Source organism: Labrus bergylta, chromosome 6 (assembly GCF_963930695.1).
Source record: "Labrus bergylta chromosome 6, fLabBer1.1, whole genome shotgun sequence".
Classification (NCBI taxonomy): domain Eukaryota; kingdom Metazoa; phylum Chordata; class Actinopteri; order Labriformes; family Labridae; genus Labrus; species Labrus bergylta.
Window position 1 is genome coordinate 13782267 of NC_089200.1, and position 24878 is coordinate 13807144.

A 24878-nucleotide genomic window follows, 5' to 3' on the forward strand; every position below is an offset into this window, starting at 1 on the left:
TTGATGTTCCCATTTAGCAGCACACTGTAAACGATGGGGCAATGATTGTGTTGGAGACGGAAGGAGGTGGAGGAGGAGTGGAGAGGAGAGTGGGTTTGGCTGGGCGATGATAATGACAAGGAAGGTTATTATTTGGCACCCTGCAGAGCTCTCTCTCTCTCTCTCTGTTTTCTGTGAGTGTGTGTGTGTGTATAAGAGGGGCGAGAGGCACTCTTCCTCCATCTCTCTGGCTCTTGTCGCTCTCTCTGCCTATTGGCTATTATTCTCTCCTCGCTTTTCCTCCCCAGTGCGCTCCTCTCTCATGACATTACTCACTGCTGCTAGTTTACATCCAACAGTACATCCACCTTTAGTTCTCTTTTCTCAATGGGCTGCCTGTTTTTGTTTATTTTTTTATTTACAGTGCAGGGTTGGTTGATAAAATGTCTGGGAGAAAAAAAGACAGAATAATGCATAAGAGGTGGTAAAATAGTTTCTTGTTATAAAATTTTCAGTATGGCAGGCTGCCCTTGAAATATTGATTCTCCCACCAGTAGAGTCTTTTTTTTTTGCCCCCCCCCAGCTGCGTGTGTGTGTGTCTGTGTGTGTGTGTGTGTGTGTGTGTGCTGTCAGGTTCAATCAGCGCGTGTGTGATGAATATGAAAGCAGTCAGCCTGCCTGCAGGTTTGGCAAGAGACCACCTCCAGCTGGACTTCAGACCCCTACTCAAGTGTGTCTGCGTGTATTGTGTGAGCGTGGTCGTACATGTCAGACTGCATCTGTCAACACCGTGACAACCTGCAGATGAAATGAAGAAAAATATACACCATAATATGACTGCTCGCAGCACAACGCATCCCAAAGCATCTCTTATTAATGTCTCAAGAACCTCTCAAGATCATTAAATTATTTGTTTGGAACGGGTTTTGCCAGTTTTTGTCATTCTTGCAAATGATATGAGGGGTTTGTCGTTTTTTCTCACCCGTTTTCTTTTCGAGGCGTTGTGTTGTGTGCGTGCGTGTGTGTTTTTGTTGTTTACGACTGTTAACTGTTTGTTAGAATATGATGTGTACAAATGTCTTTTTTTCAGTGTAGTTAAAAGTCCTTCACTCATTCTGTGTGTGTCTGTGTATGTCTTTAATCACAGGCCAACAGATGAAGACAGTGACGCCATTCCAGCTGTGAGTGGACAGAAGAAGTCAACACACAGTCACATACACACACACACACACACACACACACACACACACACACAAGAGCCGGAGGCGCGTAAGCAGGTGAGCATTAAGTCAGGCAGCTTAACAGATCACGTCGTGGTATGATATCTGCAGACAGGCAGACAGAGGAGGCCGGTCCGTACCTGCAGGCAGAGAGCAACAACTCCAGGCACCCTCGCCAGGAATTTCACCCCCCCCCCCCCCCCCCCTTTGCAGAGAAAGAGAGAAAGACAGAGAAAGAGGGCAAGCAAGACAAACTGATGTGTGCAGTAAACACGATATTGATTAGAAACCGGCCACTAAATTTGGCAGAAATCTTTTAACCATGACATGAAGCATTTTATTTCAGCCAAGTTTTTCATGCAGATTTCAAAAGATGCTACAAATGCTCGATATTTTTTTGGTCAGTTCAATTTTGTGCTTTGAAGCTTCACAGAACTCTCATATCTTTATTAAACCGATATATATATATTTTTTAAATAACTTAAATATACAAAGATTTTTGAAAATTAGCAGACAATGATGGTAAAGTAAACTTCATTATTTGCGCGGATTAAGTTTCTTGTATTAATTGAAGCTGTTGTTAAATTGTATTTTAGATTCAATTTTATGGCTCATTTATTTGAAGTCATGTAATAATAATGCAGTTGACAGTTGCGAGTAATGCAACTTCTGAAATGTTTCTGTTTTATACTTTTTCAGCTGTTTTACATCTACTTTAATGTAACTTTTTTTATTATTATTATTATTTGAACCCAAAGGTTGCATCTTTATTTCAATGGGAGACAGTAATGTACGGCTACACTTGCTGTAAGTGAACAGCGAGATGAAGAAGGCGGGGGGGGGGATTCTACAATATCACACATTTAGTCCCACCATGCCCACAATTGTGGTTGGCCACATTTTTAAGCCCGACATTCTCCGATAACCTCGGCTAATGAAAGGAGACACTTCAACATAAAAGAACGGCACATTCACACGCTACTATGATATCAAGTGCATATGCTTCTTTTGTCATTTGGGAGTAATTGGATCACCTCCTGTATGATTTGTCTTTCTGGAATTACGGGGGCTTCTTTGACAGCGTCTGCAGTGCTAATTGTGAAACTCTTGACAGGATCCGTTACGCAAACTTGCTCTGCTAGTTTGCTTTTGTCAGCAACTTTGACATATATTTTTAAAAACTTTTTATAGCTTCCTTTCATTCACAATCTGCTCGGCATATGTGGCCTTTATCTGTGGTGTCCTGTGTCACATTGAGAGTGATCCCTCCCCCGACCCCCTTTGGGAGAGGCCACATACAGTTGTGGTTTTCTGCAGAGCAGTTTCACTGGGCCAACTGCCGGTTAAATTGTTGCTCAAGATGAACAACAGTAGTACGTAAATGAGGAAGAGATGTCGGATTTTCCATCATCTCTCTCTTCAAATTGAAGTCGTGCCACTCATTCGGCGGATCTTTATGTTCATTATTTTTTCCTATTTCCTAAAGTTTCTTCCTCGCGTTTTATTTTATTTAGTCAGAAAACCGCCTCCTGAAATTTTTACAAGTCACATCTACTCCCCCATCCACTTATCTAAAAATGATTCAGTGGTTAAATGTCAGAGCTGTCCGTGCCATTAAGGCCAGCATGTTTGAAGTAAGGACACCCTTGCTCGCCCTCTCCCTCCCTCCCTCCTTCTCCCTCTCTTGTCTCTTCTGATTCTTCTCCCTTCTCCTTCCTGCCCTCCCCCCTCCTCTCTCGCCAACCAACACAACCAAAGGGTGGATTGAGGGGCTGATGTGCAAGACCTTGTCATTCAGATTAGGGCCACATTGTCAGCTCATGGGCCCTTCTCTCTCTCGCTCTCTCTTTCTCTCTCCCTCTGCTTGCGTGTCCCAGATCGTTCTTCCCACTGTCACCCTCGTCCTGCGGCCAGAGAAGACCTTATAAAGCCACATTCCTTCTCAACCACTTCTGTCAATTCTAACGCTGTCACTCAAATCAGTGTTCGGGAGAGCAGAGAGAGAGAGAGAGAGAGAGAGAGAGAGAGAGAGAGAGAGAGAGAGAGAGAGAGAGAGAGAGGTGCCGAGTTAGCGGTGTTGCTCCCAGCAAGGACTGTGCTTTTTGGTCCGAGCTTGGGTGACGTGTCCATGGACAGTAAACTGTTTAGTTTTTTTTAATTGAGGTATTTTCAGTTGAGGTTATTTTTTTATTTTTTTTGCCTTTCAGAGACACTTAGACAGAAAGGAAATGACAAAAGTAGAAGCATCTCTTATGATCCAAAGGAGAGAAGAGAAGCTACACAGTCTTTGTTGTCAGGCATCTAGAAGGGCTTTAAATCTTATCAACTATTTAATTTGGAAACTAGCAATTTGGAGTCATTTGACTCAATGGAAAAAGGCTACCGGAGTCAATGTGTTATTTTTAAAACTCTTTCTGCATAGAATGAGTTTTTGCTCAGGATGTGAGATTTCCACCACATTACCTTAGTCACTCTTTGTCCTGTACTATAAAACAGTTCCAGCCACGTTTCTCATCCGACCGCATCTTGACTCACTGCCACAGTTTTATTGTCAAGTCTGATCTAATTGCTACCGGAGCTTTGTGCTTCTTTTTTTTTTTCTTCTTCATGATGAGCAGCAGTGATTCAGCAGTGGAACCAAACCCTTCTTTTCAAGATGGCGGACAGTTTCTTTATTAAGGAGGGGGTGGGGGGGGGGAGGTTGAAAAAAACGCCCGAGTCTTTAGCCACATCATAGCGAAAACAACAGCTCTATTGATCTGAGTGAGTCGACACAGTTTCATACCGGGTGTCCTCCTCATCCTTTTTCCTTGCATGAAGCCCTCGAGGCACGCTGGCATGTCTCTAGAGAATGCTCAGCTTTGCTTCAATGCAGCATGATGTATGAATACTAGCTGCAGCCTGCTAACAGGTGCTGTGCGAGTACTGAAACCGGTTATGAGTCAGGGAGTTTCAAGATGACTTCCCTCTTCCAACTGCTACTTCAAGTGAAGAAAACTGTGCTCCCATGCGCTGACACTGCCTTTGTAGTCACGATGACCATGTGTCATCCAAATTAAAAGTGAACACAACTCCTGACGCCCTGCAAGTAAAGCCAGTTGAGTTTGTGTTAGGATGCTTTTTTTCTGTGTTGCCTTCAGGTAAGGTTAGACTCAAAAGAGTGTAGAAAAATGCATGCATGTCATGATGTATGCCTATGTATGGTAAATATATGTATCAGCAGGTGGTTATGTATTTGAAATATCTAAATTGTAGTGAATTTATTGAATTTAGACGTGTTTTCTGCTCTATGACTTTCAAAATGTCCTTACGGCTCAAAGAACAAAAGAGGGGTTTCGTAAGAAAGTGTGAGAGTTGAATCCACCGTGAGAGTCGCTCCCTCTGCATCTCTGTCGTGCCTGGTCACCATCAGGTCCGTGCTCGCCCCAGTGAACATTCAACGCTGTCGGTGAGTTTGTGCTAATTTGGACCAAAACCATCGACCGTTGATTGTACCCTGTGGCCAGTCTTTGTCTTCCCGTGTCTCCAAAAAAAACTCAGAAGGACAAAAAAAGGTAAAACCTGCAGAAACCTGCACACGATGACTCTCTCAGCAGTCACATACATCCATCCCTCTACGAACAAACAAACAAAAACAACCTCCATCTTTCAAAACCACAGCAAAGGTCACAATCAACATTCATTGCTGTCGGTGGGTTTAACTGTGTGGAAGAGCTCGCTGAACGATGAATGCAACTGTGTCCCAGATCTCATCCCGACGTCAGGAGGAATAGTGTCACGAAATGCTGATGATGGCCTTATTTATTTCTCAGCCTGCCCCATGCCTTCAACCCCCTCTCCCTCTCCCCCCCCCCTCAACAACAGGCGCACACAGGCAGTGTGAATTGACAGGCAGTTCAGATTGCATCTTGATCACGCACGCGGGGGCGGAGGGGTCCCAGCAGCAGAAGATGAAAAAAAAAAAGATGTACGAGATGTTTGAAAGAAAATGACCTTTTAGGGAATATATACAGAATATATGGCGTGCTTTGCATCAAGGCTTTGATAAATGATATATTTGTTAATATGACATTCAAATAAACAGCAAAAATATGTTTAATATATACGGTAGATTCCAAATGACCTTTTAGATAAGAAGAGGCTCAGTCATCAAACTTCATGATTTAATCTGGCTGATTTTAAAGATTTGACTACACCAGGGAAATGTGAGTATGAATATGTAGGCAGACCATCGTTTTTACACGTCGAGCAATAGCTGAAATAGTAGACATGTTCTATAGAAATAAAATGTTTATGTTTTGTGAAATAAAAAAATGAACCTGGGTTTTAGTCAATTTTTTAAAGAATGTTTTGGTTTTATTACATGACATTGATTTGTAATATTTCATTAAATAAATTGTCTCCAGTCCAGCCCTCAGTGATGTGTTCAGTCTCTTTTGTAAAATCGACTGTTTCTTCCATTTAGTTGCAGGAGATGTGTGAGTGATGGGTGTGGGTGTAAGTATTCAGGGCTGTTAAATCATCTGCTGTAGATTATGCCAGCCGATTGACAGCAGCACGCCGCTCATCATGTCAGTCTTATTTGCCGCAAACATTTTCTCTTCAGTTTCAGTATCTCCCCACATCATTCAAAAATTAATTTTATATGCATATATTTTTTTTGTGCAAATAATATACATATAATCTAAAATAACAATGGCAACCTTTTAAAGAAACGTTTTTTTAAATAAAGATTTTGGACTAAATACAACTCTAGTTCAGCTGTGACAAAAAGGCGCAAACAATCCCGTCATCAATCTGTACAATATAAAAAATATACAGATGACACTGACATCTATTCTTTTTTTTCCTCACTCATTTTCTATATTTTTTAAATGTTAATCACACCTCTGAATTTGCCTCTTTCGTTTTTTTAAAATCATTTTAGGTTCAATTATTTTTATTTATATTAAATTACAACATGAGGGATGTGATGTAGTTTAAATGTAAATTAAATAAATAAAGACAACTTTTTTATCAAGCTTACCTCTTTGGAACACATTTTGCCCCCCAAAAAAATAGACTAAAGAAAAATGTTTTTGATTAAAGCAGTCAATCATTGACTTCTTATTAAATTAAATGTGATTATTTTCACAATGCGACATGCCCGTAGTGTTTCAGTTACACTTTACACGTTACAGTTAAACGTTGGTTTTTACAGCCTGGTGTAGTTTGATTTTGTCTTTGGATAATAAAAAAATCTGATGAAACTCCCGAACACGATTAGCTAGAAGTCAATCTGAAATGTGTTGTTTCCCGTTCATAACTGTTTGACCGGTGGAAATGAAAACAGTTCTGGTGCAACTGGAAAGCCCCGCCGCTTATAGTTTCATTTATGCAACACAGGGGTCACTGATTTTCAGCTGTCAATGTAACCCTGAAATATACATTAGAAGATAAACTGTATGACAAATAACGTTCTGATATATTCTCATTTTATGACTTCGCCTACTCATTTAAGGTCATTGTCAAAGGAGTCAAAACTGTGAAATGATGTGTGCAAATGTGAGACATGTAGCCCTGCTCTGTTAATTAATGACATGTTCAGGAGGACATTCATTGTGTAAATGTTCTAAACCACAATGATACTTGTTAGAAAAACAACATCTAACCACTAGCACAGATCTATGAAACCAAGTGAGTCATAACACTCAGTAAAGAGCATTGTTCCTGAATTAGGTGTGCATCATTTAGCAAGAAAAAGAGTCAACTCATTTCTGCAAAGCTCGCTTCATGGTCCACTAATGCAAAAAGTGTTTGCAGGCAGCAGATGCATTCGTTAGCAAAATGGTAGAATGAGCAGATGAATTCTCAGGGTCATACAGATGTTCAAATTAATTCAAAAATTGTGAAATTAAACTGAGTTTTTTTATTATCTATAAAATAGAGTTAAAACTCTATTACTTCTAAACCTAGTGGAAACCAACCAGATACTGTTCATAGAGACAAAAAGTATGACATCCTTTGTCCACTAGAGGGACACCAAAGTACAAGACAAGGAAAGGACTGAAGAGTCGTCCAACTCAGCTTTGTCATTTTGTATTTTACTACATTTACATGAAAGCAAAGTAAAGAGGCAAAACAACACAGCAGTCACAGCGAAGATTTATGATCACAATGGAAAAATAAATGTAAACTTGTATGTATAAAAAGATAAGAAGTATAATACACAGACATGGGACTGATGGATTTTAAGACAATCAAGAAAAAAAATCACAATGGCAGGGTTTTATTTAAAAAACAATCATACCTGAAAAAAATCAAAGGCCTTATCATCACGCAAATGATGGAGTGCACTCATCTTAGAAACTTAACACATTCAGTGTTGTACTCCCTGTATGATGAACTCATTTATAGTAAGTTAGTTTTTGATCAACCTGAGAATCTGGACGTATAAAAATACATTTTTAAAATACAAAACTTTGATTCAGATTGTTTGTTAATGCTTCTTGTGTGAAATAAAGAATATATGCAGCTTCCATGTGATGGATCATGTGTTTCACCTCCGAGGACATAATGAATGGTTTTCAAGCTCACTGACCTAAATAATTACATTTACACCATGAGACATGAGAGAGAGGTTATTTTTTTAAGAAGCAGGTGACAGGTTTTGTTTCTTCATGACGGTCAGCTTAGACCGACTTTGCTGATTAATAAAATGATAAAATGATTATTTATTTATGAGTATTAGCTTAAAACACAAACTGGTCCAGAGACTGAAATGTTTCCTGGTCTAACATTGTAGGTTAATCTACCAACAGTCACAGGCATCCTTCATTTATAGATCCCTAACCCTGACCCATCCGACTATGGACACAAATAAAATCACATCTAACACATTTCAGTTTCTTAAACTACAGACTTAATCATTGATTTATCTGTACCAATAATCATGCTACATACTAGTAATACCATTTTTTAACACTAGAGAAAAGACTAACAGGTTTTCTTTGTTATTACCACCCTTCAAGCTCCTTTTAGAAAATGTTGACTCATTTGAAATGGGTTGTAGATTATTTTATATGTACTATTTTTGGTTTGACTTACTGAAGAGCTGTTGTCTCACAGTTATGATTTAAAAATGTAATCATGTTGACCTCTCTTTTTTTACTTAAACATTATATTGTTGCACATTCTTAAAAGGCTCTAACAAAAGGAAGCAAGTAAATGATGGCAAAGGCGATCTTGATGTTTCTAAAGGTCATAGGAGCACAAATATGTTCAAAGAAGGATTACCTTGCATCCTCAAATAGTGGTATTCCCTTTAAGTGCTAGGTTGCTGTTCATAAACCCGTCCACTAGGGGTCTCTACTGTCTGATGTCAGCTGGTCTGAGCTGTCGCTCACCCTCAGCCAGGAAGATCTGCATGGCTCTGTACAGCAGGTGGACCCCAAGCTCCCGTTTCCTCTTCACCTGCCAGTTGGACACCACGCCGTAAAAGTCCCCCCGCTTCTTATTGGTCAGCATCTTCAACCCTGAGACAGGTGTAGAATAAATCAGTTTATTGACATTAAATAATAGACTGGCATGGTATACCATAAGTCTTATAAAGTAAGAACTATAACAATATTCATTTGATGTGTGACACTGATTTTTTTTCATATGAGAGGCAGTGACAAAGGTGGTTTAATGAGGAATGAGTATTCAAACGAGTGGATAACAAAGCTGTTTGCTACTTTGTACTCACCAATGGCCTCCACCATGCAGGCCTCTCTTGTGTACGCCTCCACTGGGATGACGTTCTGGAAACAGTGCAGAGAGATGACGCCCTGCTCGGCGCCCCACACTTGGAGGATGTGCTGCACCTTGGTGCACAATTTCTGTCACGCAGAGATGAAAGGTTAAGGTATAGCAGTGGTTTACATGTCGACTATTTTCAGGTTATTCCTAAGACCGCTCTGTGTGCACTGCTTTACCTTGGAGGTCTTGTCTCCTTTGTAATACTCTAAAGCCTCGTACAGGTGGCTGTATGGGCGGGAGCGTTTTCCTTTCCCCACATAAAAAATAGCATTGATAAATGTCTGGAAACACTCGTGCGGGGTCGTCGTGTGACTGCGGAATGGGAGGTTTTTTGTCACTCTGGAAAAGAAGAAAAAAGGTTGTAAAATTTTGAAACTGGGGTGTTTATCTGTACAATAGAAGTCCTACATATAAAAACCCAAGTAGTTAACAAGTCAACTTGACTGAGTAAACACAGTAAATGTTGTTCTTTATTCCTCAGCTATAAGAATCATTCAAATGATATTTATTAAAATAAGACATGTTACAAGACTAGCTACTTTCAGTCATTTTGGATCATAAACATAATGAACAAAATCCCCAAATAAGCCAAAAATAAACATGATAAATCTTTACGTGTCTTAGTTAAAAAAGTCTAAATATGACCTATTTCCATATTAATCGTAGCCAGCTGTCCTTATAACAGCTGGTTTATTTTAGGACTTTCAATGCCATTATTTAGAGACAGTGACTAGAGTCAGAAATCGGAGAGAGAGGAATGACGCGTGGTAAAGGAGCCAAAAGTCGGATTCAAACCACAACCTCCGTACATGAGGCGCGCCATAACGAGCTAAATATTGTAGAAATAAATTGAAATGCCAAATATGTATACGGCATCTTTACACATTAGGAGTTTTCCATATCTTGTTCCGCAGATTCTGCAACAACATCACACAGAAGAAAGCAAATAACATCAATCCAATGTACAGCAGACCTTGGGTCGAGCAGCAGGTAGTTAAAACTTGACTTGATGATGCCTTCTCTCCACTTCCTGTTCTGATCTGGTTGGTCGAATTGCTGGCACAGAGCCTGCTCGTCCGACTGGCAACAAGGCAGCTCGAAGGTCCTCAGCGCCCGGCACAGCTCTGGACTGTAACCCAAATCTAGAGAGAGAAAAGGAAAACAAGCAAATGTCTGTTTGAGTGTAAAGGACGATAAGCTAAATTATAATAAGAACATTAATATGCCTCATTCATTCAGTAGTTCTATTCATTTCCACCCACAAAGTAATAGCAGAGCAACAATGCAAATAATGAGTTTCATTTTGCATTTCATGCTTCATTATAGAAGTGATTTAACAGTCAACTGAAAGCTTCAAGTATTTTTGTACTTCACAATAAAGTCAATTAATAAATAATTTGGTAAACTGCTGATGTAGTGAAATAATTATTTCTTCAATTTATGTCTTCACACACTCCCTGTCTCACCAGAAAACAATACAAACCAAAGATACAATCATATCCTACCGTGGCTAAGTTAAGTTAAGTACTGAGCACTCGTTACCTGTTTGTGGCTGGTCTATCTGCTTCTGCTGATGTCGTGATTTGGAGTTTGACTCCTGCAGCAGGCGGCACAGTTTTTTCATGTAACCGGGCCTGGTCCGGCTGCTGATAGGGCCCGGGCTCTCCCCGAGCTCCAACAGTCGTGACCTCAGCTCCTTGTCAGTCAACCCTCTGGTGTCTGGCATCACTCTTTCCTCTTCATTCTCCTCTTCCTGTGTCTCCCTAGGAGGCTTCTCGTTCTCCTTCCCTCTGTCCTCCATCATGTCGGTGTGCATAGATCGCCAATCGTAAATGATGGTCTCCTCGCTGCTGCTGCTGCTGCTGCTGGTGGCCGTGCTCATGCTGGAGCTGAGGGAGGTGTCTGCTGTAGGTGGGACATGGGTCTCGATCAGCTTGTGGCCCTCTTCTGTATCAGTGTAGAGATACTGCACTGGTTCCTCAATATCCTGAATAAGAGGTCGCCCCCCGGGAGTGTAAGAGAGTTTTGCCAGGTGCTGTGGCCTGCGGCAGCTTGACAGCCGGCTCATGCTGTACCTCGGGGTGCATCCAGTGCCTGGAGTGCAGGGAAGGTCGGAGTCTTCTCTGGACCTCCTTGGGGAAAAATAGCTGGAGCTGGACGAAGATGACACAGAGTCGGGTTGAGAGCTACACTCCTCTGTGATCCAGGCATCGTCATATTTTGGGTTACCTTCTTTGTCCCCAAGAGAAGCTTTATTTGTGTTTACCTTTGTTATTGCTTCATCTGTACATGTCAGATCATCTGTCAGGAATTCCCCGCCCTCTGCAAGATCCTGGCCTTGCATGGCCAGAATAATCTCTGCAAGGTTTCTTTCATAAGCGTCCATCGAAGAGTTCGGGTCTTTCTCCAGAACGACAGTGTCCGACAAAGTCTGCGACTGAGACATAGAGTTAGTGACGCTCTTGGAGAGGATGAGGGTGTCAGCTTGGCTATGACTAACACTTGAACCAGCTCTGAGGGTGCTGGACTGTGTATCCTGGGAATCAGTAGGAAAGGAGTTGCCTCCCATGCTGCTCCCTGAGTAGGACGGTGTATAACAAGGTGCATGTGGTGAATGGTAAAATTCTTGTCTGCTCTGAGACCTAGGCGTCTGGCGGCGTGTACGAACCGGTGTAGGAAGGGTCTCTTCAAACAGAGATGAGGTGGAGAGGAGGCTCGCTGGAGTTCTGCTTGTTCTCAGCGAGCAGCGGCTCAACCTCGAGCGAGTCCGGCCTGTCACAAAAGGACTCGGTGTGAACGGAAGATTGAAGTCTTCCTGTAATGCATCAGCTGCATTCCCTGCCACTGGCTGGTCATCACCAACTTCACTCAAGGGGTTCCTGACAAAATCACTACACGCCTCATATGCACCATCATTTTGGTGTTTCGATCCCGACAGAAGCAGATTTCCCTCCACACCTGTAGTTTCTGGTATTATATCCATCTTAGGATCTGTATGAACATGTGGATGATTCCCACCTCCACTTTCTGAAAACGACTGTGTAGGATTCTGAAGTCTTTTGTTAGATGCAACACCAACAGAAACGTCCTCTACCCTGGGATGTACAAGATGTTCGGGGTGAAGAGAAGCTTCCAGGACACTGATGTAATGGTCACTCTCACAGCTGCTATAATGACTGCTACCACTGCTGCTGCTGCCATTACCATCAGAAGCTGGCTGTTCTGGTATATTCGCCTGAGCCTCTTTCAAACGGTCACACTCCTCCTCATCACCACTTTCCTCCAAAACACAGTGACTGATGACCGTTTTCTCCATGTTTTCCTCTGTGCTCTCGCTGCTTTCCCTGCAGAAAACATAAACGTGATCCGGGGATGTCACGTCGATGCCCTGCTTCTGTAGAACAGTGGCCATGCGCTCTGAATCCAGGAAGTCAGAGTATTCAGACAGGTCAAAAGGCAAGTTCCCGCCGCACTGGCCGTCATCAACAGCAGGCTTCTGTTTGGGGAATTCAGGAGTGAAAACAGGGAAATACTCGTCCACATCTCTGAAGCTAACACTCTTACGGCTCACTCGCCTGGAGGGAAACGCTGGGAGAGTGTCTCTTCTGGAGGGAGAGATTGTGCTATCAGTTGTTGCAGCATGTTCTTTTGCTTTTGATGTGAACCCAACGTCGTAACTCAATACGTCATCCTCTTTAAGGACTTGCAATGCAGCTGCAGGTCCCACTGCAGACATGCGGGTGCTTGAAAGAATAGAGGGACATTCAGATGCCCATTGTGAGGAGGAATTGTTCCAGTCCTGGCTGTGATTCCTCTTGAAGTCTGTTTCAGAAAGTCTGTTGTATGATGGTCCTCTGTAACTCGGCCTCCCATTAATGTGAGACATGTTGAAAAATGATGAGCGCCTGGTGCTGCTCAATGGGGCTTCACCAAAGTCACTTATCATAGAAGAGTGGGAACTGAAGCTGTAGTCTGATTCAGGGTAGCTGGATGTGTCTTTCTGGTCTGAGTACACGGCTGTGAAGAAAACAAGGGACAAAGAAACAGAGAGTCAAAAAATGTTTGAGAAAATGCTGCAACTCATGTGAGCTAGTCTTTTTATAATGTCTGACAATTTGGGGAATGGCCCTAGGTTCACCTGGTGACAAACATATCCTATATTTAGTTGGCAGGAATACATACAGCAAGTGTTGGTCACACATTTTTTTTGTCATTACTCGCTACATTTTTAAGGCATACCATAAAAGATCAAAGCAGGACTCTCCATCTTAACATCTAAGATTATTTTACGATTATTGCCGTTGTTTTGTTTTTTTTTCAAGAGGGTTAAGGAACTATACGACTGGCATGAGATCAAAATACTATATCCGATATTATCTAGGTACTATGATTTGCTAAACAATATGTCAGACACTTGACTGGCTTAATAAATTAAAAATGGTATAAACTGTCTTCCTACTATTGATCCAGTACATTAGATAAAGCTTATTGGACAAATTAAAGTGGTAGGTTAACTCAAACAAAACAAATTCAGAGAGACTTACAATACTGGAACTGAGGCAGGTCGTCGTCCTCCGTGTCCACTGAGCTGACTGGATACTCCTGAAGAAGCTGGGCACATCTTCTATTCTCCTGCTGCTCTGCAAGCTGCCCTGGTGTATTACCGTCCTGCAATGATTTAAGGAGATAGCAAGGTAAGTATTAAATGAGTAGATATCTTGTTATAGAAACTGTTTCGTTTTAAACTTAATTTAAAATTGCAGGATCTTAATGTGTACATATCAATGTATTTTTGATAATGCATTGATTTCCACGATCCAGTTTAGCTGTGTTTGATCTGATCCATGCACTTGATTTATGATTGATAATACAAGTCGTACATTATCTTTGCTGTTTGGGTTCCCTCCATGTATCAAGAGCAGCTTGAGGTTTTGATAACACCCCCACAGCGCAGCAATGTGTAGAGGAGTCAGTCCCTCTGATGACCTGGGAGAAAGAAAGACAAACACACACCTTTCAATCTATCAACATGCTTTTTATGTTGTCTTTTCATAAAGGATGCTTGAAGTCTTCAAAGCGTTACGATCTGCAGTTCAAAGGTCACCATTGCAAAGAAGAGATTTCTATCAAATATAACAAGGTGTTTCAAACTTTACCTGACGTTGGGGTCTCCTCCATACTGCAGCAGCATTTTCAAGCAGCGTATGTTCTTCTCAGTCTCTTTTCCAACAGCCAGGTGTATTGCAGCCACACCTTTACTTCCCACCAGGTGAGGACATGCACCCTCTGACAGAAGCAGCTGCACACATCTGCCGAAGAATATAAAGAATAAAGAATGTATTGTTTGACTCTACCATATATTGTTGTTTTGCTGTGTTGAGACAAAAAGAAGGACTAACGACTGTAACGTTAGCTCTGCAATTGTCTAGGAGGTAAAAATACATTTTAAGCATTGTGCGATATTCCAGCCAACATTTCACAGACTCAAATATGTGTTATTATTTGCACAAAATTCAATAATTAAGATAAATGTTCTGTTTGTCATAATACACACTATTTATGGACTGATCAATAAACACAAAAATAATTTAAAAAAAATAGTCTTGTTTTGTTTTTTTCAAACTAACACCCTGTAAAGTAGTTCTCCATGATTGGCCTTACTTTTGTAAAAAAAAAAAAAAAATTAAAAACATTAAAAAATGATTTGAAAATGATGTTAGGTGCTTTTGTTATTGTAACATAACATGTAATAAAAGCAGAATTTAATAAAAAATAAAAAAAATAAAAAAACACTTCACAACCATGTTATAACACAAGTAAAAGGGTTTTAAATAAGTCATGTGCTCAATGTCTATCCCACTTAGAACATAACACTGTGAAAAGGACAGGCAAGCAGTCACGATAAACTTAAAGAGATGTTTCTAAAAACACAAGGATCATATAAACGCCACACACAAATGGGTCAAAGCTTCTGTGGATTTTACAACAACAAAAGCATACACTGTTGAAAGTAACAACTTCAGCAAAGACATCGAGCACACTTCATTTCTTGCTTTGGGAAACTCATTTTAGATATTTTACAGAGGGTAAAGAATTACCCTGAAGCAAATGAAAAGTGAAATGCAATGTGTCGCATCTTATCAACATGTCTGGACATAACAAAGAGAAAAGAGGGGGAGGGAGGGGGGGGGGGGGCTGAGCATCACCTTGGTTCTTCATCCTTCACTGCTTTACAAAGTTGACCTTCGAGCCTCCGTGTCTTCCGATCCATGTCCAGAGTTATTTTATCAACCCACTTTTGTCATTCAGCCAGATTTTTGGAATCAACCCATAGTCGAGACCTGCGCATGAATCCTTGTAACATGAATCAGTAAACGGATGCCAGCTAGCCGAGCTAATAGCGACTAAGACGCTGCCTTTCAGAGCCCAATACGTCTACCTCGTTTATACAAACCACACGACAGTCAATGTGTATTACTCTTAGTTTCCAACGAGCAGTTTTTTAATCTTCACTACCTGCGTTGTTAAGGATCAGCTCGCATGTTATTGAATTTCCCTCCAAACAGACAAACCATCCCCCTCACTTGCTGGCAGACGGAAGTCCCGCCCACGCATGTTTCTGATTAGACAAAGCTTTCATCCCAACCAATCAGCTGAGAACTTGGTAAAAAAGAAAAAAAGAAGGGGCGCAGGATACAGCAAATGACCTGTAGGCGACAGTCTCATCGATACTCCAGCTTCAGCTTTACTCTTGTTTAGCCCCTCACTGTTTTTGTGTTAAGTTAAATCTAGGTGCTCAAAGGTAAGAAGAATGATTCTGACAATTAATTACAAAGACTGACCTCTCTTCACACGTTTCAAAGCACCTATTTCTCACTTCTTTTTAGTCCTGGCATGATGATGTGAAGTCAAGTTCCATTTGTTTTGATCAATCACTCTCTGTTACAGCTTAAGATCCTTAGTATATTTATTAGGTTATGCGTAATGTATGGGCTATGTTATATTTATATTATAATATAAATAAATGATCAAATAAAGTAAATAGAAAATGTTATACTTGGCATGTAGGCCTATGCAATGATTGGTGTAAATAGGCCCATTTGTGCTCATAATTATTGTCAAATAATATTATTATTAACCCTCAATAAATGTGTCTTGTGTTTCGTCCCATATTCTTTAATACAAATAAAAGAAAACAAAAATAATTATTTTGTCAAAATACATTTTATTCCTACCAAAACACAATACAACAAATCATAGACCCAAAGTGGACATTAAAACCCTTTTCACACATAAACCCTTTTCATACATACGGAAATCTCTTGAAAAACTCTGGAGATTTGGCTACTCAGAGGGGCTTTAGGCTATGTGTGAACGCAAACAGCCGCATTTTTTGCGCAGACTTTACTCTGAATTTGTCCGGCCAGACCCCTAGTATTTTTTCTGCAAAAAGTCAGAGTGAGCTGATGTCTGAACGTGGTCGCATATACTCCGGATATTTAAATTTGAGCCAATAGGAAGAGAATGACGTTTATATATAGCTGCATTATGTTTTCTTTTCGTCAGTATGTTGTTCTCCTCTCTTTTGTGGATGTTGTCATTCCATTGGATTACACATAGATATAAAGGCAAATATTCTCATTACGTTGTGTAGCGGACTCTGTTGCTTCCGCGTTGTTAGTTTACCTCAGGAAATCCCCCGTCCCCCCTCCCCTCTGACAGGGTAAGTCCCCCGCTGTGAGGAGCATTTGTGAACGGCTAGGTCGGGAGAATCTCTGGAGCGGTCCTCCTGTAATTATCTAGGATTAGATATTATCCGGAGTGCATATGTGAAAACGACTAAAGAGAAAGTGAGGCCCTTTCACTAAGGGGACTTAGATGGAGGAGATGACTCGTAATAATTTTGTAGAAAGAAGAAATGTAAAAAAGTGTAAATGTAAGTTATCATTCATTTACAGTTTTTCCATAAATAAATGAAAAATAAAAAGTAGTGTTATACAAATAATCAATTTTTGTCTAATATTACAAAATCAGTCCTTAATCACAAATATAAAAAAAAAATACAAACACATTTTCATATAAATAAATTTAAGAGAGTGATAAAAATCTTGGCTCCAAAACACTGCTGCTTTTTATAATAAAGAAAGCTCATCTGAACAGGAGAAAATGAATGGCAGTGATTTCAAAGCGACTATACAGCTCTTAATTCTTTACTTGAAGTTCAGCATGAAGAATAAGGAGGAAGAATAATCTTTCATTTTTTTAACCAAAATTGTATATATCACAAGTTATCCCAAGGTCAGGACATTTTCCCCAGAGGCTGTTTTCTCAGACTGAGCAGAGGGAGAGGAGGAGGAGGCCCAGCACGAGGAGCAGCAGGCTGGGGTGGATGGATGCAGCTTGGTTTGGTGGGGGTAGTTTGCAGTCCTCATAGGGCTCCAGGCAGGCGGCATAAGCCATGACGTGGGCTATGTAGCTCTGCTCCTGGACTCCGTGGAAGAGGTGGGACATAGGACCTTTGGCAAAGATGGCTACGTCCTCTATGCCATGAGTCTCTGAGTCAAGTGGGACAGGAGCCTGCTGACGATAATCATTACCCGCTGAGGAGGAATGAACGAGGGAGTATTAAATCAGTTATTTTAACGATAAAGAAATCATAGACATTTAGTTTGCATAGAGGGCCTGTATATGAGACACCTGGCAAAATGATAGAGTCCAAAACAACTACACAACAAGAAACTCTGTACTGCATCACATTAATGTATTAATCATAAAAGAGCGTCTCTATACCTGCGTTATGTTTTAAACAATTATTAATAGCACACAGTTGGTAACTTATAGTTGATTAAAGTGATAGACAGGCTTATCAGTGAATCATTTCAACAGTTCTGAAAAAAATTGGAACAGTTTTGTTTTGTTGTGATGCTTATAATACAATAAAAGTTCACTATTTTTGTCTCTGCAGGATTATATGTCTTTTAAAACATTGGTATTTAATCAAATTAAATGTATCTTATCGGTATAATATCCCCATATCTGCAAAATGCAATAAATGTAGAAAAACAACTTTTGGTAATTACATGCTTAAGGGATCATCTTTAAATCTGTTTAATAAAGAAACAATATAATATGTTAAGCTATTACCTTTTTTTGTATGGGTGACTGGCTGGAGACTCATCCTATTAAACACTCTTTATGTAGATTACAGACTCAGCTGATCTTTGTGTCTCTACAGCAGGTATCCTGTTTCACCACAAGATGGAGCTATACTACTGCAAGGTCTTTTTAAAAGTTCTCTGTGTTCACTTACATGAAACTGTTTCGTTTACATCAGGGCGAGTTCCATTGACAATTTGGTATCCTGGTCCGTTTCCATACACAGCCATGGTGAAGTGTTTGTCGTCCTCCGCCATTGAGCGAGACACACCTGGAAATCATAGGATAAATAAGTGTCTAATGGTGTTTTTAAACTTAATACACCTGATGGTTTTCAGTTTTTATCATAAAACATCCCTTATCCAACATGTACATTCTGAGTGTGAAATTTACCCAAAACTGAGTTTCCACGTGCAGAACCTCCTCCAAAGGCGAAGACATGGGAGTGGTCTGCGGTGACCACAGACATGGTGTCCAGCTCACTGGTCAGTTCAGCCGCTCGCCCAATGGACCGGTCAAATTCTACTGCCTCATACAGAGCTTTTTTGGCCTTCCCGTCATGGTGAGCGTGGTCAATTCTCCCACTTAAAGTCCAAAAGAACATAACTTTCTAATAAAGATCAATAGCATAGCTTTTCTATAGAATTCAGTATGTTTTAAGTCTTATTTATTTAATATTTAAATGCCACATAGAGGGTTAAGTATTCAAATCTCATTTCAATGTGGACAAAGGCATATAAACTGTGTGTATTTCTAGCCCAAAATCCAAACTTTGAAAAAATAACTTGACATTTCTAAGTAGTAATTTTTATTGTAAAACAGACAGTTAAACCGACAATTTCACTTAGATTAAAGAGTTTTGTTCCGTCTGGGAGCTAACTGTAACAAACAATCATACTTATCTTCTACAAAGAGGAAAAAGCCCTTTGGGTTTTTGCTGAGAATTTTAATTGCTTTCTCCACCATCTCTGTCAGGGAGGGGTCCATGGACTGATCACGTTCTAACTCGTAGCGACAGTCTTTGGGCTCAAAGAGACCTAAATGCAGAGAAAAACAGACACATGGCAATTTTAAGATACTCCAAAGGGACTTTGAGTGGAGCTTGCTGTGTATGTGCCATGATGTGATTAGATGTATGCAACTCAAGTTGCAAAATAAAGATTTTAAAATACTTCCGTTATCACTCTCAATCGCAAAGTAGGCCAATAAAAGAGGAGAATGTATTTATTAGAACTCTGATAAGATTAATCTTTTACCCTGTCCGTTTTCAGAAGGACACTTTTGCAAATCATTTATACGCATCTCACTATTCAATCTGGCAATATCTTGTCTTCAAGAAATCTATTATCAAAACTATAACATCTCAGCAACATTAAGGTAGTCCAAAATGTGGAAGAACACTAAAGACAATGTCTGTGTAAAGACAGAATCGGTCAGAATGTCTTATTTTTTTGCTTTGCCTTATATGGGAGGTCCTGTTCATTTACAACATGTTCAGTAAACTAAAGTTCATCTTACCCATCAGGAAGTCTGTAGTTGCAGGGTTTACAGCATCAAAGCCAGCTTTGTTCCAAACATATTCAACATTCTGTAGGAATCAATATAAAAAACACAAAAAATAAAATAAAATAATTAATTCACACTCAACTCAAAGCAGATGTTGAAAACGATCAGATCTAACACTTGCCTTTTTGTTCTTCATCCACTCTGTTACAAGATGTGTTCCGTCATTCCTGACTCCTGTAAAAGATGGATACTCTGGGTCCTGAGTGTTGTTGGGGAACATGTACTGGCGACCTCCACCAAGTATGACCTTGAACCAGACATTAGGGGCTATTGATGCATACTTCATACTCTTTACTTTTTACATATACACTATCTATACTTCACACAGCTTTAAGTGGCAGTAAAAATAGTGACGTCACAGGGTGCTGGTTTAGCTCAGTTGGTTGAGCAGGCGCTCCTTGTCCAGAGGCTCATCCTCACTGCACTCATTGCAGGTTCAACTCCTGATCCTGACTCTATTTGTGTATGCCAAATCCCACTTTCTCTTCCTGCAATTCCTGTATCTCTAAAGCTGGCCTATTAAGTAAAAACATAAAGCTCAAAAGATAATCTTAAAAAACACTTGGTTTAAACTGTGTTAGGTAATGTTACTTATCAGTACAGCAAAAACATTGGGATAAGGTTGCAATGGTGGGGCCCAGGTATCTTTTTCTTAACTAAATTAAGAATTAACCCAGCTAGTGGCTGCTGTGAATAGTGCAGCTTAAAACTAAGAAAAGTCCATGTGACGGCTTAAAAGACCGTCGACAGGAGAGGATAGGATCCAAGAGCAGGGGCCAAAGATGATTCACAGGCAGATCACATGGTTACAGAACAATGGAGCAGACAAGACTATGCATTGGACGAGCGATTCAGTGAAAGACAGGGGCATGGATCGATCCTCCAGAACCAGAGTTATGCAGAACTGAGCACTATGAACTAATTAAAATGGAGGACAGGGATGGAAACTCCAGATTTCTTTCACCATGGCTGGCAGAAAGTGACGTCATCCAAAGGCCTGGGAGGAGGAGAAACAGTGGGCAAACTTGGACTTGATAATGCTGTTAGACAGGCTTGAATGGCGATAAATAAATTGGAGATTGAATGAAATGCCTTTTCCCGTGGACCACGCTTTTGAAAGGTCAGCCCTGCAGGTTGGAATATTAGTTTGGTGGTTAGCACTGATACCTCTGAATCAAGAACGCACACCGTCTTCACCCTCAACAACCAAGAGGAAAGACGGCCTCTGTCACAAGTTGCGCTGATCTTGCAGGATAGTGGCAGATAATGAGGACAGTTTCCTCACTGAGTGCTTAACCATTTCATTAGGGCGCGAGTATCTTGAGTTCATTTTGAAATACATGTGTGTTAAACTCTTGTTTGGGATTTAAATTTTTGCACATTGCATCTCAGTTCAACCATCATGTTGGCTAGTAATGATCAAATCATTTAGACAAATTTTGCCTTCAAATTCTTACTAGGTATTTTTTTTTTCAATATCTCATTAGGGATTCTCTGTCATCCCAGCTTTAAAAAAACAAAGGACAGACTTACATTTATCTCTGTGTTATGAACCAGCTGGTAAGCAATGTCCCGGCAGCCATTTTTGACAGCCTCTGGGGTGAGGTCAGTGTCAGCGTACCAGTTGCGGTTTGCAGTGTGAGCGTAGGCCGCACCAGGAGACGCATGCTGCACTCGAGTTGTCGTGACAATTCCCACAGATTTCCCTAAAAATCAGACAGAGACATAACATTGCATTATTTGTTACTGTCCATATTGGAAAGATTAAATGTAATCTATACGTCTATATCTAACTTATTTTAACGTTTTTGGAGCACATATGCATAGACTTGCCTGCTTGTTTGGCGCGGTGCAGAATGGATGTGACTTCGTTCCCTTTGGTAGCACTACAGTTGTACCTTGGGGTGGAGGCACTGACACCCAGGGTGCCATAGTTGGCTTTAACACCACATAAGTATGCGGTTGCTGTGCCAGCACTGTCTGGCATCTGCTGGTCCACATTGTACGTCTGCAGGGGGATATAATCATGATACATAATCACACACTCATCGTTTGATGCATTTTTCAGGTTTTCATTCTCATTCATGCCAAGACTTTGAGTAGAATAGATAATATTCATGGCTGGGTTCTATTTTTATTTTTTTTTGCTCAACATGAGATGGTATTAGAGTGTGTGGTATCTCCATTCACTCAGTGTAAGTGTCTGTCACCTTGGAAAGGGCTACATTAGGGAAAGTATCCATAACCAGACTGCTCTCCTCCCCTGACTTTCCTGCCAACTGTCCTTTGAGGATCCGTGCAGCAGTCACAGTCGGTATCCCCATACCTGTGAGCAGGTGGAAACACACCTGAGTGTTAGGTCATGTCAGTCAGCCTAGCACAAAGCCATCATTGTGCTCTTCATAAGGATCAGCTGTTGTGAGAGTTTAAAGGGTGGTGAATGACATCAGAGTTATTTACGGCCACAGGTGGTGGACAGTTTACATCGAACATTCATAAATACTGTATGTCACATTTTTTGGTTCAAACTTGATATTTAAAAATATATATATATTTCATTTAAAGTCCATCGCACCATGGCACAAAAACCTCATCAGCTTTGTTATGTCATTGGGAATTTCTGATCCTAAACTGCAAATGATGTATTCCTTCTGATATGTTTGGTGCTATAAATCTTTTAAAGAAATGATCAAATTGATAACAGGCTTTGTAATTAATAAATAATTAAAACTATTGCATTGCAGGTAGATATACTGCATAACCTTGTTTCTAGTGGGTTACATCTAGCTTCAACATTAACATTAACATTTTTTCTCTGGGGGGCGCTGGTAGCCTAGTGGATAGTTCGTGAACCCCATGTACGGTTGCAATAGTCCTCCAATACGCAATAGGTTCGTATCCCACCTGTTGCTCCTTTCCCACATGTCATCCCCCACTCTCCCCCCTATTTCTGACTCTATCCACTGTCCTGTCTCTAAAATAAAGGAATACCCCCCCCCCCCCCCCTTGTTCCTCATCTCTTCACATTAAGAGTGATGGAAAGAACTGCACTTAAAGCTTTACAAGCTTTTGAAACAATGAAGGGAAGGACAGCTCATCAATGTATTAATCGTTTGGACATGCCTCAGTGGACACAACTGTGTGTGTGTGTGTGTGTGTTTCTTTGTAGAAGACCTGTGTATGACACAGAGTGATAAATTGTTAGTAATTAATTAATATAATATCTTCAGTGTGCCGCTATCAGCATGAAGGTCTGTTTGAGTAAAGGCTACAGCCCACTTTACCCATAAATTTATTTTATCAAGCGGAGGTGCCAAATACGGATCTTGAAACAAAGTAAACACAAGATATGGAGGATTAGTGACAACTTTATCTTTGAGAGGGGTCAAGGTGCGGTGAGGGGTCAAGGCAAAAAAACTGATGATGAAAAAATGTGCCTACCTTTGTTCCTATTTATGGGAAACAAGTGGCAACCTCCAGTGCTGACAAATGAAGCCAATGAGGAAGAGCAAAAAATGCATTTCCCAGAGTGTCCACTTTAGGCTGGCTCCAAAAGCCAAAAGACATCCCATTAGGTCCCATAATAATATTTTACAGCAGTAATAATCATCTTTAGAAGTTAGTTTGTGTCAGATTTTCTACCACACAGCATTATAACAAAAACAATCCTTTACCTGAGTACAATAGTCAGCTTACCATCTTTACAGATTTTAAAGTTTTGGGGAGTTGAAACTTGAAACTAATTTGATTGTCCAAAAGTGTCTAACACTTTATCAAAGAGCTCAATAAGTTCTCGATGAGTTTCTATGTTTCATCTTCTTTGGTATTCCTTTAAAGAAGCATGTGGAAATAGCTGCATGCAGAGTGAACTGCGGTTTAGCCCTAGTTCGGTTTGTTATACTTGGCTTTCCAAGCAGTAGTAACTGCTGGTGATCACATGTGAACATTCATCTCCCACTACCCACAACCCGCAGCTTTTTGGGGTCACATAGTGCATTTTCCTTCTCTGTTGGTGAACTACTCCCCAAGAAACTGTTAGGATCCCATAGTGCTTCTTTTCACCTGATCAAACAAGCTGAAATAAATGAGACAAATGCTCCATATTTAAAAGACTTTGATCTGTGGGAAAGCTTCCCTCTCAGACTCACCGTCCCCCAGGAATAGGATGAGGTTCTTGGCTTGGTGCAAATTACGCTGAGCGCTCAGGGCACTGTGAAGAGCCTCTCTCCCTTGATGGTTCCAGTAGCTGGCATGGAGCTCTTCATCTACCAGTAATACAAATACAGTGTCATATATTAATAGAAGTGACATAACACACTTCATCAAGTGATGCTTTTATTTTCTTTGATTCGCAAGAAAGCTGTTTAAAAATGTCTTCTTACATAAGTTCCTTTTTCAAAATTAGCCATAAAATAAGCTGATGATGCAATTTCCCCATTAGTGGAAAGTCACAAGATACCATCATTATTCATATATAAGAACAACCAAAAGGTTGATAATGTGAACTTGTACTGTTAGTTTTTATGGTTATATATAAATGAAGCAAATGACTATCTTTTATAAACCAATTGGGATTCAGATATATAAGTATATTTCGTACAATTTGAAGATTAACCGACAATTTCAAGGAAGCAACCCTGGCCTGTAACAAAGGTTTTTTGTCTTTCTGTCTTTAATTAAAAGTGATTTGATCGGGTTGCTAAAGTATGGCATGCCTTTTCCTTATCCTTGAAATCCAGTTGTGTAAGTGTAGTGTGACAGCGGATACAAAACTTTTGTCCAACAGCAACAACATGTAATATATTCTTACCTGAGAAAGAAAGAGTCAAATGCACTGACATGAAAAGAAGTAATCCAGTAGAAATAATCTTATGTCTGCTTGCCATGGCGCTGAATATGGAAATTAAAAATATGAAATTAAACCCCCTCAGTACAGGCGTGTGTATCCACACAGTGAGGTCTCTTTTTATAACTACAGCGAAGGAGCAAAGGGCACATGAAATAACCTTTCAACATGAGTCACAGGTTACAATACATGCACCCAGTTTAAAATCAGATTGTAAATAGTTTCAAGCAAAAGGTGCAGGAAACCAAACAGCTTTCTTGCATTCTCAGTTTAAATTCCAGTTTACTGTAGAGTATGAAGTACAATGGTAAGTAAGAAATCCACAGTTTGTG

General features: G+C 40.3%; 2 protein-coding genes and 1 long non-coding RNA gene across 3 annotated transcripts in view; 1 reads left to right on the forward strand and 2 right to left on the reverse strand.

The window, feature by feature from the left end:
• The window catches only part of LOC136179398 (uncharacterized), a 30142-nt gene extending 24526 nt beyond the window's left edge, over positions 1-5616 (forward strand). Inside the window, exon 4 of the long non-coding RNA XR_010666523.1 lies at positions 1127-5616. This is a non-coding gene — a long non-coding RNA (uncharacterized lncRNA). The remainder of the gene's footprint in view (positions 1-1126) is intronic.
• Positions 5617-7261: 1645 nt separating this feature from the next.
• On the reverse strand, positions 7262-15973 carry ankle1 (ankyrin repeat and LEM domain containing 1). Its single transcript, XM_020641552.3, has 9 exons — positions 15185-15973; positions 14135-14287; positions 13859-13964; positions 13523-13646; positions 10521-12995; positions 9952-10120; positions 9155-9317; positions 8926-9058; positions 7262-8713 (listed from the first exon to the last, which is right to left on the reverse strand). The coding sequence occupies exons 1-9, from the start codon at positions 15247-15249 to the stop codon at positions 8547-8549; spliced, it is 3555 nt and encodes a 1184-aa protein (XP_020497208.2). The 5' UTR covers positions 15250-15973; the 3' UTR covers positions 7262-8546.
• Positions 15974-16183: 210 nt separating this feature from the next.
• Positions 16184-24670, reverse strand: alpi.2 (alkaline phosphatase, intestinal, tandem duplicate 2). Its single transcript, XM_020641564.3, has 11 exons — positions 24511-24670; positions 23849-23965; positions 21911-22026; positions 21534-21708; positions 21234-21406; positions 19822-19947; positions 19653-19722; positions 19037-19171; positions 18528-18719; positions 18289-18405; positions 16184-17578 (listed from the first exon to the last, which is right to left on the reverse strand). Exons 1-11 carry the CDS (start codon positions 24584-24586, stop codon positions 17307-17309), a joined length of 1569 nt encoding a protein of 522 aa, XP_020497220.3. The 5' UTR covers positions 24587-24670; the 3' UTR covers positions 16184-17306.
• Positions 24671-24878: the final 208 nt, after the last annotated feature.

Coding starts and splice junctions, on each gene's coding strand:
- ankle1 (XM_020641552.3), bottom strand. CDS start 15,249: ATGGATCGGAAGACACGGAGGCTCGAAGGTCAACTTTGTAAAGCAGTG. Junction 13,965..14,134: donor GGAGGAGACCCCAACGTCAG/GTAAAGTTTGAA, acceptor TCTTTCTCCCAG/GTCATCAGAGGGACTGACTC. Junction 10,121..10,520: donor GATAGACCAGCCACAAACAG/GTAACGAGTGCT, acceptor TTCTCTCTCTAG/ATTTGGGTTACAGTCCAGAG.
- alpi.2 (XM_020641564.3), bottom strand. CDS start 24,586: ATGGCAAGCAGACATAAGATTATTTCTACTGGATTACTTCTTTTCATG. Junction 23,966..24,510: donor TTTGACTCTTTCTTTCTCAG/GTAAGAATATAT, acceptor TATTACTGGTAG/ATGAAGAGCTCCATGCCAGC. Junction 19,172..19,652: donor AACTACAGACTTCCTGATGG/GTAAGATGAACT, acceptor CTCTGCATTTAG/GTCTCTTTGAGCCCAAAGAC.